Genomic DNA, 15,748 nt, shown 5'->3' with positions numbered 1-15,748 from the left:
TTGTTCCCATGGATCGGTTACAACTTTAATTTCAACCAATAAAACATATTGTTTTAGCCTCTCTTTGGCTTTCTAATTTGATGGATTTGTGAACAATATTAATTGAATAACCATGTGATTGTTTAAAGATTTGAGAAAGCGTGAAATGGCTCGTAAGAATTATAGAGTAATAAGGAAGGATAATGAGAGAAAGAGATTAAAAATAATCCGTTGTCCATCACAAGGCAATTCCAGAAAAAAAAAACCAACAAGTCATTATCAAGCGTCATCAAGGAACCAAGGTACGACCACAACAGGTCGTTCGCTGCACAGGAATTAATATGGGCACAAAACTCATAACGAAAAAGAAAAACACATAAATTTTTTTTTTTACTGCACTCCTAGTAAATGTGTATGAGAATAGATAAGGCCCTCGAGCTGTTGAAGCCCGAGATTGAAACTTGTTCTAAAACCGATATAATCAGCATTTTGCAGCAGTTGCAGTGCAGAAGCTTTTCCCCTCTGTTTAACAAGCGTAACTACCTCAGTATTTCTTCCAGCGACCAAGCCATTATCACACGTACAAGAATATATACCCAGCAATTGATTTTCCTCTATTTCATTTCTCAACGAATTGAGCCGACTAGATACAGAGGTATATTTCATTCAAAACTGGACGAAATTATTTTCTTTTCCCGTCTTTTTAATTATTTTTTACTTTGTTCGGCAAGCTTGACCTAAGAAAGGAATTCAGTACTTACAGAAACCATTCTTCCATTCCCAAGAAGACTTCCCAGGGTCCGTTCGTTGGTTTAGTAATATCAATTTGATGATGAATTTTTGATAATAAATGTGTTGATACCTTCTCAGTCTCTTTGATTCACACACGTTTCGCACAAAAACTGTCTGCAGCTCCGCCGCACAATTACACGCGTTGTTCTGCGTGAAAACCCCAACTGCTGATTGCCCTTATTCTTTCTCTCAGATTCCATGCTTATTCCCCTGTGATCGAACCGCCAGAAAAATGCCAATGGCACCGAAATAAACACAGCACCATTTTATAAGAAATTGCCATTAGCTTGTGCTTACCTGAGTGTAGAGCCAATTCCGGACAGAAGCAAATAATTAAAGATGAAGGCATGAGTTAGCTAATCACCTCCCCTTTCCCCACTAATAATTTGTAATTCTAGTTGTGCTAGTTTTATAGTGATGGTAACGAGGAAAATATTTAGTCCTTATTAACCGAGCGGAAGGTCTGTATGGGAGAATCTTGACCGAGATCGCCAGTACAGACCGAGCGCAGTGGGTTCTGTACCAGCGACCAAGGTCGAGATTCTCCCATACAGACCGACCTAGCTCCGTTTAGACGTTTATTATATGGCTGTGTCTTATATGCCAATTTTTTAGATTCTTTGTACCTCTCTTTCTCTAGACCGATCTAGATGCCGGTCTAGATCGGAAAATCTAGACCGCTTTCAATATTGATTTCAGCCAATCAAATTCGTTAATTCGGTAGTTCCCAGTCCTTGTTAGACACAGCCATATAATAACACAGAATTATTAGAGTTTATCGATACGTTGTTAGAGAAGAAGAGATTATTAGTAGAATCCATTGAGTCATTTAGCCTTAGGGAAGCTTTCTTTGCAACATCTTGAACGTGAGTTCTGTGAGAAACAAAAGAACAAGAGCTGTTCTTGGGCCGTTAACTACTCAAAATATCTCATTAAAGTTGAATTGCATCCAAAAGGAATGATGTTATCAGCTAATGAAATTGTGTTCAAAGTATTAGATTAATTTCTCTTGCTCTCAAATCCGCTGGGTTTGTGAACAATATTGAGAAGCAACATGTTTGGGACCGACGGAGGTAAACAGCTCGTGGAGTGGTAGAATAATAAGGTTACTTTAAAAAGAGACTCCTAAAATAAATAATAGTTGGGTTGAGTGTTTTGTTATCCATCTGGAGGCAATTCCCAACAAAAAAACTGGTAACTTAATGGAGATAACTCAACTTTAGTTCGGTAGATATGTACGACAGGGGTCAATGATAATTGTGTTTGGATCCACTGGGCAAGAAACCATAATAACAGGAATAATTTTTCGCTCTTCATCTAAGCTTTAAATATGCAAAAATCAGGGATAGCAAGTACCGCTCGTGCATCTATAGGGTTAGTCAGCGGAACCGCAATTTATGGTGTTTATATGTACGGTCTCTAGCACAATGCAAGCTTATAACTGTGACAAGCTTTTCACTTGATTGCATAAATGTATATATCATGGGTTACGTCATCCTTTCTTAGGGGTGTTCCACGGTATGTTGTTACAATTGCTTCATTAGCGGTAGGCTATATATTCTAGCTGTTGTCGATTTTATTCATTCGCGTCTTGCGACCGTCCCTAGCCCTCAAAATCAAATGCCCAGAGACTAGGGATTGTCAGTTTCTCTTAGAAGTAGTTTTTTGCATTTACAAACATAGTTTAGATTGTTTTGCGGGGTGGGTTTTCTTGCTTTATCTTTTACATTTCCGAGTTTTTCTTGCTTTATGTTTTACATTTCCGAGTTCTCATTCCGTTGATGTACCATTCCTGTCAATTTTGTTGGTGAAGGCATAATAAAGAGGGTCGCACATGGCTCGTGTTGACACACCCCAATTATTGTTACTTATTGACTGATAAATGTTTTATTATTTGAGCGGGGTAGCGAATTAGAATATAAAGACCATGTGAAACCATACTTGATCACACAAGCTTTTCTTCGCGTCCCTCGTTAAATGCATTTATAATTGCATATTTTAGTATATGTAATATGAATCACAAGCTTTCTGTAATAAATGCTGCAATCTGATTACCAAAACTACTTATTAGCAAATGAACGAGTGTTCAGTGGAGACTTGAAACGGCCTCAGGAGTTTGAAGAAAGCATGTGTCTTACTAAAACTGGCGGACCGATTGTCTCATACTATGGATCAGTTGGTGAGGACGTTCGCTGATTGTGCTCATTCTTCCTCTCAGACATGCATTTTCCCTTAGGAAACTTTTGCCAGCACAATGCTAATGGTGCCAGAAATAACCACCATACAGTTTTCGAGAAAACTGTTTTCAGTTTGGGCTTATCTGGGTGTAGAGCCAAGGTATAAGCGAATACTAGAAGATATAGGTGTAAATTAGCTGATCAGCGCTCATTTCCTTTGATCTTAAGTATATTTTAAATGATTGATGGCGGTAACCCACTCCCCTCCGTTTAACTTTTAAGTTAGTTTGGGTGTAGTATATCGTCTTTATTGTTACTTTACATGAATGTATAATCATTTGTACTCTAATTGTACCATGTTGTACTGTGTGAATGAAATTCGTATCTTTTCTTCGCTATTGTAGCGAGGTTAACGATGAAAATATCAAGATTATTACAATGTTTCAATATATTGTTAAACAGCAAAATTCGCTAAAGTGTGGATGCAGCTTATAAAATATACAACTGAGACTATTAACTTTGGGAGATAATTTGTTATAACAACTTGAAAGTGATGTCAATGACTGAGAAACCAAACTAAACAAAAAAAAAAGCAAAAGGTGTATTTCCTTTGGCTACTAAAGATTTAACAAATAAAGAAGCTTTGACTTTGCTCTGTTCTGCCGTAAAGCGCGCAGGAAGCGGCTAGAGCCCGAAAGAAGGGTAGAGGGAAACACTTCACCTGCTCGTGAGTTTTTCCCTACCAATTCAGTGCTCTAAGTGCTTTATAACCAAACAGAGTACAGTCAAGGCTTCTTTGTTGTAGCATGATAAAGAATCGTTGAAATTCCCTACGCATTTCTTTCGATTTTTAAAACAAATTATATATTCAAAGCCAACAAATCTGTCGTTAGCATGTTTTGTACTTTATATCCAAACTTTGATATAAATGTCACGAAAATCGAGTCACATCCTGAGTGCAAGTTGTTCTTGGCCATACTCTATCAAGAGAATATTAATATTTTCTTGACAATATTCAGAATACCATAATGGACTTGACATGGTTTTGATCGTAGTTACTGTTCTTACAGACTTTCTTATAACCTTTAGCCAATGAAACATTTTGTTTTTGGTTTTTATTTTGCTTTCGAGATCGATGGGTTTGTGCAAGAGGCCACTATGTGAAGCGCGTGAAAACGGAAGAGAGCAAACTGCTATTGGTTTTTGTTTTGCATCATAATCATTGAGAGGATGGCGTAAGATATCTGTGCCTGAACAGGTCTAAGAAAAGGAAAGTGAAACTCGCTTCATTACAAATTTTTGGCGCTAAATCACAACTCTTATTGTGTTTATTATTGATCTGTGTTCTTGGTTTACTTACATTCTCATTTACGTCAGTTGAATGCTTTCACACTACGCTAAAGGTATCATTTTTAGCAACACTAATTTAAAGTTTTACTCCTTTAACTAGGCTGGCCACTTACTTTGAACAAAGTTTTCTTTCGCGGTGCAATCATTTCGTTTTACACGGCGATGGCATGGAAACTGCAGTTTTACCTTTGACCCCATAAATGAGGTCGTTCCACTTGTAAACATTCCCTTCGAAATCCCCTGCAAGGCAAGATTCTGAAAGCCTCTGGACCTCTGTTGCATTAAGGACATGTGACTATATATTCAAATTTGCCAGGTAGCCTTGGAAGGCTTGATAACTTTCAAAGCCTTTTCCGCGAGAGTCTTGCTCTTGTCCTAGAACCAAAGAAGCACCTTCCCTAAGAGTGTGATTTGTTTTCAAACCACTGTCTTGATTGTGGAGAGTTCCATCTTTACAATACTTTACGGCACCGTCAATGCTTTGCCAAGTAAAGCAATTGTGATGCCAGTTTCCATCATTGGCCGATCCAGATACTTTGCTGTCATATAAAAGCAATTATGTGTTAATTTAGAGTTGCTGTTTTAGCACTGAGTCTAAACTCTACCAAAAATTAAGCATGTGTGTTTCCTTCTAGTCACTTAATGTTATATACCGCTCCAAGTAAATGTGTATTAAGCCCTTTTTAACAGTGTTAGCTACAGTGCACAATTAGCATTCTGAAATATATATTTCTTCAGAGACCATGTTTGCAAAGTTTAAATTCCTGGTGCTCTACCAAAAGCGAGACTTAAATATGTTTAGAGGCAAGCTGTTTTATGTATCAGACATTATGTTAGAGATAACAAATTTAGTGCTTTCTTTTGCGTCAAGTGTTAGCTATAGGGTTGTTCAACGACTTACAATGATTTGGTTAACTCTGTAAACGAAGCTCACCTGTCCGTATTTTTCACAACAAGACGGAGTCCTCCTATGATACTTTCGACGATGATTTCATTATCTTGTCCTTGTCTTTCTCCAGGCATACCATAGCTGAGTACAGTGTAAACGTTTGACGCATCACTCATACGCATCCAGAAGCATATGGTGAACGCGGTCAAACTGGGCATACCCCAGATATTGACGTAACTAGACACATCTTTATTTGGGAAATAAAGAGCATAGCCTGTTGGAAAAAATTACAATGAAAGAAAGAGCAACAAAATAACTGATATTGTATTGTCATCCTGTTCTTATTCATCCAAGGTTTAAACTTACACAACTGGACTCTTCGGTGGGAGACTCAATGGAGAGTCCATAGTGTCTGGAACTTTCCATCTCATCATTCGTAGGACTTTTTATACCACTTGTCTGACACTAAAATATTTCTAACAGCTATTGCCACGCACCTAACCTCATAAATTTTCCACTGCTTTTATTCTTAAATGCAGCTGATTTCTTACCCCACCTGTCCTGAAGGGAACTCAACCCCTGTTTTGTAACTTTACTTTCATTGATGTGTTCCTTAATAAGTTAAACATTGCTTGATTGCTTTGATCATTAAACATTCTGATACGTTTCATTCAGGCATCCAGTCATTGCAGAAAAGTACTAACGAATATACTTACTTTTCTCTGGGTAACCGCTAACATAGCCAGTGGAAGTGGATGCGAGAAATAGTAGACCAACACGGGCACAGGAATCATTTTCATCACACCAATGTTCCAGACCTGTCAATTCCTAACATATCGGCTTATTATGACAAAGCTATTAAACATCATATAAGGGTTGACTTCCCCACGCCTATAAGTAATGCTTTACATCTCTATGCGACTTGTTTGAGCTAATAAAACTTAGTTCAAATTGATCAAATAATGGTTTTTGTGCGCTCATCAGGAGGAAAGCAAACGCTTAACAGAAGTTTGAGTATTACAAATACCTTTGCGCAATAATAATCTGTTCGGCCAAAAGGGTTCAAGCAGGCATGAAAAAAAGGCGGCCAAGTAGCTGGAAGTTTTGTATGTTAATGTGTTTGTTCAAGCGCTTGATTCGAGCCTCACAACATTTTCTATATCATTTTACTAAATGCGGCGCTCCCAGATTTAGAGAAGACAGTGACTTTAGGTTCTGCATGGGAAACCCGCTACATGTGTAGGGCGAGGACAAATTTTACTTATAAATCCAAGATAAAACCTCCAAACTACAAATTGGCATTTAGTGTTTTTAGCTTTCTCAATGCTCCGCAGCACAATTATAGAATTATAGGGCGTCACGTTGTTACACTTACCACTTTGTTCACACCGTCGAACAACGCCAAAGAAGATTAAATGAACAACATACAGTTCTCTAAAAGGTGCCTTTAGTTTCATCTTTAAACAATGACAATAAGCTATAAGAATTGGAATGTCATGATAAACAAAGAAAAAATAAGGTGTACTTAGTTTACAGCAGAGGTTTTATCCTTGGACATTATCCTTGAAACAGCTCATTTGAATAAAAGAATGAAATCATCACGATGTGTTTAGTTGTAAGCACGCAAAAATTATATATGATTTTCAGGAATTCCACAGGGTCATTTCATGTCATTATCCAAGGGAAACATTCCTTGTTGTTTTTCCTAGCTCGTGCCAAAGTAAATCACAATCAGTATCACTTGAAAACGAATTCCAAATGCTGGGACGCAGCGATCATCCAGAAGGTGAGAAGCGCCTACAGTAATTTGATTTTAACTAGCTACTCACAACGATGTTTTCAAAGAAAACTTGATCCGGTTCAAAAAAAGAATGACTAAGTCTACTTGGATTTTGACGATAAGCTTAGATAAAACCTCTTCAAAACAGCACGAACGCATTGAGAAAATATTCTGTTTACTTGACGACTTTGTTCAGTTCCCATATGTAAGGGTCGTATTCTACCTGAAAAACCATCCTCGCAACTCATCTTGAGGATCACGAGTAGGAGATATCAAAACATAACAAGGGTTGTACTTTATGCGACATGAGACGACTCCATTTTAACGACTAAGCTGTTACATTCCTTAATCGACGACCTTTCATTTGGCATTTGGGTATGCCTTCCTTCTCATGAGCTTGGCATAAACTTGAACAATTTTCATGTATATTCGTATCTCTACGTTTTCTCTTTTTGTGAGGTCTAAAGAGGTGTATTTTGATCAGAGATGGAACAATAGAGAGGAAAAACCATCTTGAAGCTTTTAGCATACGGTCCAACAAAACATTTCCATATCAGTCCTTGAGAATGTTGTCAATTTGTCGATGTCAAGACTCTCAGCCCTTTTTTCTTTTTCAACACGCGACTCTGCTAATCCTGGGGTCAGAATAAATGCCGAGATTGGCCAAGCCAGTACCAGCTCGCTCGAGGGGCATGTTGCCTCGCGCGGCCTATACCTTTGTTGTTGTTGATTTGATATTCCCTTTAGAATTGTCTCTTTGCAAACTTTGTTGCTTTTGATGATGGCTCGAGGTAATCATTTATCTATGTGGGAATGTGAAAATGACCGTGGACATCTGAAAAGGTACAACATTTTAACCGAAACCTTTTGCTTCCAATTAGTGGGTTCGTGCTGACGTTCGTTTTAAATTCTTGCACCTTCTATTCCATTCCCTATCACGCAGCCTCGATCCTTTTGTTGTAGCGTCTCGAGAAGCTTTAAAAATGTTTAGAAAATTTTGTTTGAAACATTCTCTCGCTCTATGATGGGCCGAGGAGAACATGTTAGCCGAAGATATCCTGTAAGTATACTTATGTAGTCAGTAAACTGGAGAAAATCTGTTATTTCGCGGCAACGTTTCGTTCATGACATCTTCAGCTTCCATTACAGTTGCGGTATACAATCCCGCGTTCTTTTTCCTTCGTCCAATTTTCAATGGAAGTCAATTGATGGCTTTACTCACATGGTTTTCCCCAGGAATAAACATTCAAGATGTCAATATACTGATTTGTCGGGATTATCAGACAATCGCTTGTTACCAAAGCAAAGGCCTATAAACTCATGAGAATACAAACTATACGATATATCCTCTTGGCCAAATTATTAATAAAATGCATTTCTTGCATTTACGAGACCCGGGCGATCTATTCACTGTCATTGTTTACATAACTTCATGGCCATCAAATCTCGTAGCACTGCGTTAAAAACTCTTTTCCATCCCGATTAAGGTACACCTGTTGAAGTTTAAACGAAAGCTACATATTCCACGAATAACTAAAAATTAAGACTAAAAGCGAAGGAATTGGCACTGGAGTAACGAAAAATGTCATTCTTAAGAGCGCAAGGACTACTACGGCCCGGAAAATGTGAACAGAGCTTGCTGACTTCAAGACACCCCTCGATCACAGATCCGGTGGACCCCGACCTGGTGAGTTATTTTGCCTTCCCCGGTGGAATTTTGACCTCCCTGGCACCTGGTGGTTTTTCAAAAACTCCCTGGTGAATTTTGCTTCCTCCCTGGTGTAGAATTTCAGTTTCCCTGGTGAAGTGTGCTCCCCTGCAAGAAAAAGTCTCAAGTTTTGAATTCTGTTCTTGTTTCTGTTCTATATGCCCTGGTAGAATTTTTGTTGAAAACCTGGTGAACTACCAGGTTCCACTAGGTGTATACAGAGGGGTGTTTGAGAGGATGGCGTAAGTTATCTGGGCCTGAACAGGTCTAAGGAAAGGAAAAGCGAAACTCGATTAATTAAATATTCTTGAACCCATTGTATTTACCATGAAATCACAACTTTTATTGTGGTTATTATTGACCTGTGTTCTTGGCTTGCTCACAATCTCATTTACGTCAGTTAAAAGCTCCCACACTACGCTAAATGTATCATTTTCAGCAATTCTGAAGTCAAGCTTTACTCCCTTAACTAGGCTGACCACTCATTTTGAACACATTCTTCTTTCACGGTGGAATCATTCCTATTTTACACGGCGATGGCATGACAACTGCGGTTTTTCCTTTGACCCCATAAATGAAGTCGTTCCACTTGCAAACGTTCCCTTCCCCTTCAAAGCAAGATTCTGAGAGCCTCTGGATCTCTGTTGCATTAAGGACATGTGACCACATATTCAAATTTGCCAGGTAGCCTTGGAAGGCTTGAAAACGTCGAAAGCCTCCTCCAGGAGAGTCTTGCTCTTGTCCTAGAACCACAGAGCCACCTTCCCTAATAGTGTGGCCTGTTTTGAGACCACTGTCTTGATTGTGGAGAACTCCATCTTTATAATACTTGACGGCACCATTACTGCTTTGCCAAGTAAAGTAATAGTGATGCCATTTTTCATCATTGGCCGATCCAAGTACTTTGCTGTCATATAAATGCAGTTATGTGTTAGTTTGGAGAAAATTCTTAGCATTGAGAATAAATTCTAACAAAGATTAAGTATTCTGAAATATGCATTTGTTCAAAGACGATGTTTGCAAAGTTTAAATTCCTGATGCTCTACCATAAACTAGTCTTAAATATGTTTATATGCAAGCTGTTTTATGCCTCAGACATTTTTGATAAAAGACAAAATTGAGATCTAGTAAGAATTGTGTTTTTAGACTTATTTAAGTTTTAAGAAAAGAACGGAAATATTATATTACTTTAAATAAGCCATTCAATGCAAAAATTATAATAAGTAGTTTGATTACTTCCTATTCCTTTTGGCGATCTCATCTAAGTACAATTTCTTTCACCTTTTTCTTATTGTGGTTGTGAATTTGGCATGGAAGCAGATGTTCAGTTTCCACGGTAAATAGAATCTGTTGTAGTATATTTCACGTTGTTAACCAGCAGATTGACATAATTAAAAACGTAGCTTAATACAAAATACACTAAACAGATTCTATTCACGATTAAGGAATGTTTCTTAAATTTTTTATTTAACACCCTCAACACCTCTTTCTTTAAGGTGACCCTAAGTGTAAACAGTTTATGCCTTTTCCGCCGCCTCACGAGCCACAGGTAAACGGAAGTTCAAATATTCGAAAAGGCTGGTTGCTATGGAGTGACGTCATAAACCGGATAAGTTTCCATCATCGCCTTGACAGCCTTTTTCGATAATTGCTCGCAGTAATCTGAGTAGTTGCTTGAATTTGTACAATCTCTGTTCCTGCTGGGTACAATGAAGCCTTTTGTTTGTTAGGGGCTGGATCGGCCTATTGACATTTGGAGATTGGATTTCATATTAATATGCGTAAGCAAAAGCGGGAATGTTTAGTTTCCCGCGGTCGAGTGCAGTTATGGATCCCTTGAAACTTCGAAGGGTTGAATTGCTTCATTCTCCTCCAGATGGGTCAAGGGAATGGTTTATCTTAAATTTCAAGAAATGTGGCCTAAGAGTCAGCAAGTTTTTTGAAGTAGCCTGTTGGTGGCACATTTTCCAAGCGTTTTGTACGGTCCAGCTTTAAAAAATGGCGGAAGCTTGGATGACCGATATGTTCAGAACAACAAAGTGGCCATCGCCTCTCTATTTGGAGTTGTTTCTACCATCTTCCGGCAGAAATTCGAAGAAGGAGAAGTGGTGAGATATCTATGGTTGATCGATAAAATAAATTCTTGATCCTGGATCAAGAAAAGCTTGGCAAACGTTACTTAGCATTTTCAAGCTAAGACGAACCGGGGTAAGTCATAACGTTTATATTTTTATTAAGATTGGAAAAAGTGAGTTTGCTGTCTTATGTTTTGTTGTGAATGCTGGTTTCACGGTGTATCAGAACTCATCTCTGCTTGGCAGGAAAATCACATAATTGGCTGAGTTTGATTTTACGCTGAGCCTCTAAGTCTTCTAGCTATGATCACTTTTTATGGCTACTTTAGGAGAAATTTCGGGTTTGTCTCCTTGATAGGGTCTTGACAGTATTATAATTTATTTCATTTCTATTTTTCTACGATAAAAGATTTAAATCGCCAGAGGGATGCCACTGAGAAAACTGGAATAGTTACTTAATGGAAGATGCTTTAAAGTTAAATTTCCAGGTTATTTGTGTGTGCCAATCTTGACTCTTTATATTTTTTTTATCTTATTATTTTTTATTTTTGCAATGTTTTTATGTTACATTTCTAGCTACGTGATAGTAATTATTGAATCCATTTTATGCTTGGCAGTGTTAGAAAATATCTGGGAAAGTATAACATTTGAGATCTTTGGGGTAGCTATTTTAACTTCAACTTCTTGTTATCTTCTTGTCTTTTTTCATGACAGTTACTCTTGATTACAAAACACTGATAATGCTGCTCAAGCAAAGAGCTGGTGATGCCAAAAAATATATCAATGAACTTTGCAAGCAAGGATTGGACACAGAGTGCTGTGTATTCTGCAAAGTTATTTAGGTAGGTTATACCTGCAATGCTAAATGACATGCATCATGGTGGAATTATACAATAACACAAAACATATTCAGCCTACTGGTATTTGTTATGCAATTTATTTATAATCAATTAGTGAGAGCTTTCTTGGCTTTCTTGACTTTACAGAAAGGCAGACGAAAGGTGTCCATAAAAGTGAACGTATTTTATCTGTAGTGAACAGTGATTATATATCTACCATTAGTAGTGAACATTATATGACTTTAGCTCAGTTAATTCATTATTGAGTGATACATGCAATTTATTTGTAGGAATGTGCCTCTCCTGATGTTCCTTTTGGGGAAGCCTTTGCTGAGTGTTTCCTAAAGAGCAAAGCAAATATTGGGGGGTAGGTACAACTCTGCATTTCTGCATTGACATGCATAAAAAGTTCCAGCTTGCAGTATGGTATTTCACTTTCTATTGGAATACATGTCTTTAAATCTCACTTGGAATACTTAGTTTGATGGACACTTGGCATACTGCCGGCCGACAGTTGGCCGACAGTTGGCTGACAGACTTTTAGGGGAGCTGTTCTTCACTTTTACCCAGTTACCACCAAAAATATGGTAAGCTTGGATTATAAAGGTGGAAACTTTATTCACTGTTTTTTTTTTCTGTCTGTTTCAGATGGAAGGGGTTAAGAGATGACTTGCTCTTTCTCCTTGAAGAGGAGCCATGTGATGTTAATTTATGTGCTCTGCCTGCAGTGTATGACATTTTAATTTTTAAATTCTGTGCACCCATTGAAGTAAGGCATAGTCAACATTGTATCATTTAAAAAAATCTATTTTCTTGAAGTCTTATCCTGTAACAATATTATTTTGTTTAGTGTTGCCAGGTCACTTCTGAGATATATATTTATTTGTCATATTTCTAAGATTTATAAGGCATTCGACGTAATGCCTGAGAGCTTCTGGGATATAACAAACTTAGTTTTTCATTCACTGTTAATAGAGGGAAATTATGTCTTTCCTTTCTGGTTCACCCAGGCTGAAGTCCTTCATTCAGAGTAATGCCTGAGCAATTCTGGGATATATAACATAACTAGCTTTTCATTCATGGTCAATATAGGGAAGTGTTGTCTATCCTTTCTGGTTCACACAGGCTGAAGTCCAGGCATTCAGAGTAATACCAGAGCACTTCTGGGATTTATAACATACTTAGCTTTTCATTCATGGTGAATATTGGGAAGTGTTGTCTATCCTTTCTGGTTCACCCAGGCTGAAGTCCTTGCATTCAGTGTAATGCCTGAGCGCTTCTGGGATATATAACATACATAGCTTTTCATTCATGGTCAACATAGGGAAGTGTTGTCTATCCTTTCTGGTTCACCCAGGCTGAAGTCCTGGCATTCAGTGTAATGCCTGAGCGCTTCTGGGATATACAACATACTTAGCTTTTCACTCATGGTCAATATAGGGAAGTGTTGTGTATCCTTTCTGGTTCACCCAGGCTGAAGTCCTGGCATTCAGTGTAATGCCTGAGCACTTCTGGGATATACAACATACTTAGCTTTTCATTCATGGTCAATATAGGGAAGTGTTGTCTATCCTTTCTGGTTCACCCAGGCTGAAGTCCTGGCATTCAGTATAATGCCTGAGCACTTCTGGGATATACAACATACTTAGCTTTTCATTCATTGTCAATATAGGGAAGTGTTGTCTATCTTTTCTGGTTCACCCAGGCTTAAGTCCTGGCATTGACTGTAATGCCTGAGCACTTCTGGGATATATAACAAAGTTTCACATAGCTTTTCATTCATGGTCAATATAGGGAAGTGTTGTCTATCCTTTCTGGTTCACCCAGGCTGAAGCCCTGGCATTCAGTGTAATGCCTGAGCACTTCTGGGATATGCAACATACTGAGCTTTTTATTCATGGTCAATATAGGGAAGTGTTGTCTATCCTTTCTGGTTCACCCAGGCTGAAGTCCTGGCTTTCAGAGTAATGTCTGAGTGCTTCTGGGATATATAACATACTTAGGTTTTCATTCATTGTCAATATAGGGAAGTGTTGTCTATCCTTTCTGGTCCACCCAGGCTGAAGTCCTGGCATTCAGTGTAATGCCTGAGTGCTTCTGGGATATACAACATACATAGCTTTTCATTCATGGTCAATATAGGGAAGTGTTGTGTATCCTTTCTGGTCCACCCAGGCTGAAGTCCTGGCATTCAGTGTAATGCCTGAGTGCTTCTGGGATATATAACTTACATAGCTTTTCATTCATGGTCAATATAGGGAAGTGTTGTCTATCCTTTCTGGTTCACCCAGGCTGAAGTCCTGGCATTGACTGTAATACCTGAGCACTTCTGGGATATATAACAAAGTTTCACATAGCTTTTCATTCATGGTCAATATAGGGAAGTGTTGTCTATCCTTTTTGGTCCACCCATATTGAAGTCCTGGCATTCAGTGTAATGCCTGAGCACTTCTGGGATATACAACATACTTAGCTTTTCATTCATGGTCAGTATAGGGAGGTGTTGTGTATCCTTTCTGGTTCACCTAGGCTGAAGTCGTGGTATTCAGTGTAATGCCTGAGCGCTTCTGGGATATACAACATACTTAGCTTTTCATTCATGGTCAATATAGGGAGGTGTTGTGTATCCTTTCTGGTTCACCCAGGCTGAAGTCCTGGCATTCAGTGTAATGCCTGAGCGCTTCTGGGATATACAACATACTTTAAGTTTTTTCATTCATGGTCAATACGGGGAAGTGTTGTTTATCTTTTCTGGTTCACCCATGCTGAATGGAAGTTCTGCTATTCACAGTAATCCCTTAGTGCTTCTGGGATACCTAACATTCTTATTTTCTTTGACATTCACAGGTTAATCAAGGGAAGTGTTGTCTATCGGCCTTACTGGTTCACCCAGTCTGAAGTCCTGGCATTCAGTTTAATGCCTGAGCGCCTCTGAGATATTTGACTTACTTAGCTTTTCATTGATGGTTAATATAAGGAAGTATTCTCTATCGTTTCTGGTTCACCCAGGCTGAAGTCCTGGCATTCAGTGTAATGCCTGAGCGCTTCTGGGATATACAACATACTTTAAGTTTTTCATTCATGGTCAATACGGGGAAGTGTTGTTTATCTTTTCTGGTTCACCCAGGCTGAACGGAAGTTCTGCTATTCACAGTAATCCCTTAGTGCTTCTGGGATACCTAACATTCTTATTTTCTTTGACATTCACAGGTTAATCAAGGGAAGTGTTGTCTATCGGCCTTACTGGTTCACCCAGGCTGAAGTCCTGGCATTCAGTTTAATGCCTGAGCGCCTCTGAGATATTTGACTTACTTAGCTTTTCATTGATGGTTAATATAGGGAAGTATTGTCTATCCTTTCTAGTTCACCCAGGCTGAAGTTCTGGCATTCAGAGTAATACCTGAGGTTTTCTGGCATATATAATGTGAAGAAATTCTTGTGACGCAAACTTTTCTGTTATTTGAGCTGACTTCACCTATATCTACAGCAGAGCGACAGGAATAAATAGTCGTTTGAGACAAAAATTTGAAAAACAGCTTCATTTACTGTTAATAGTCGCCCTGCAAACCGCGACGGGAAGAGAACATCAAAACAAAAAATGCTGCCAAAAAAACTCAATAAATAACACAAGGCAAAACACTGCTGGTACATTTCTTTGCGAAGCTAGATCGTGAGATCTCTGATGCGACGTTTTTGTAGGGCGTAAAGACACGACGACGATTGATTTCCTGACAAACTGGGTAATATGAGATAATATAAAGTATGAAACAACACGAAGTAACGCGCGCAGCCTCAAGTGATCGATATACCGTATTTCCTTGAATAAGTGCCCACCCCTTGGCCATTCAAACTTGTAACTCTGAATAAGCGCGACACCGGAACCCTTTCTTTTTCAGCTTTCATAACATTTTAAACTTTTACTACCTTAGGGGAATATGTTGGGAGAGATTCTTGCTTTAAGAGTTACATTACGCCGATGTATTATCTTTCCTTTTTATATGGCTGGTTTCGCAAGCGGTGCAAGATGCAGCGAATTCTGTGAGCTGATTGGCTATTAACCCTTGCTTATTTTTCGTTTTCTGCGGTGGCCAGCGTTGCAGCCATTTTGTCTTTGTGTAACCTGCAGGCAAGCTCTCGCTTGGCTCTTATCGCATGGCTC

General features: G+C 38.6%; 2 protein-coding genes and 1 long non-coding RNA gene across 4 annotated transcripts in view; 1 reads left to right on the top strand and 2 right to left on the bottom strand.

Moving 5' to 3' along the window:
• Positions 1-4,593: 4,593 nt before the first annotated feature.
• Positions 4,594-6,687, bottom strand: LOC148726492 (neuronal pentraxin-1-like). The gene is made up of 4 exons (XM_088726327.1): positions 6,563-6,687; positions 5,904-6,005; positions 5,233-5,461; positions 4,594-4,837 (listed from the first exon to the last, which is right to left on the bottom strand). Exons 1-4 carry the CDS (start codon positions 6,642-6,644, stop codon positions 4,594-4,596), a joined length of 657 nt encoding a protein of 218 aa, XP_088582453.1. The 5' UTR covers positions 6,645-6,687.
• A 2,304-nt stretch (positions 6,688-8,991) lies between these two features.
• The window catches only part of LOC148726487 (neuronal pentraxin-1-like), a 71,145-nt gene continuing 64,388 nt past the window's right edge, over positions 8,992-15,748 (bottom strand). Inside the window, exon 4 of the mRNA XM_088729079.1 lies at positions 8,992-9,582. Within this exon, the coding sequence (XP_088585205.1) occupies positions 9,180-9,582 (403 nt within the window). The 3' untranslated portion in view covers positions 8,992-9,179. The remainder of the gene's footprint in view (positions 9,583-15,748) is intronic.
• LOC148726491 (uncharacterized) lies at positions 10,218-15,226 on the top strand. 2 transcript variants are annotated; one of them, XR_015990157.1, is made up of 6 exons: positions 10,220-10,883; positions 11,465-11,592; positions 11,880-11,956; positions 12,238-12,358; positions 14,437-14,555; positions 14,800-15,226. It is a non-coding gene; the product is annotated as an uncharacterized LOC148726491 (long non-coding RNA). The 2 variants fall into 2 exon arrangements; XR_015990156.1 differs by having other exon boundaries at positions 10,218-10,883; positions 12,238-14,555.

Source organism: Stylophora pistillata, chromosome 7 (assembly GCF_964205215.1).
Source record: "Stylophora pistillata chromosome 7, jaStyPist1.2, whole genome shotgun sequence".
In the NCBI taxonomy this organism is placed as follows: domain Eukaryota; kingdom Metazoa; phylum Cnidaria; class Anthozoa; order Scleractinia; family Pocilloporidae; genus Stylophora; species Stylophora pistillata.
Note: the sequence above shows the minus strand (reverse complement) of the source record. Positions and strands in the feature narration are given on the sequence as shown.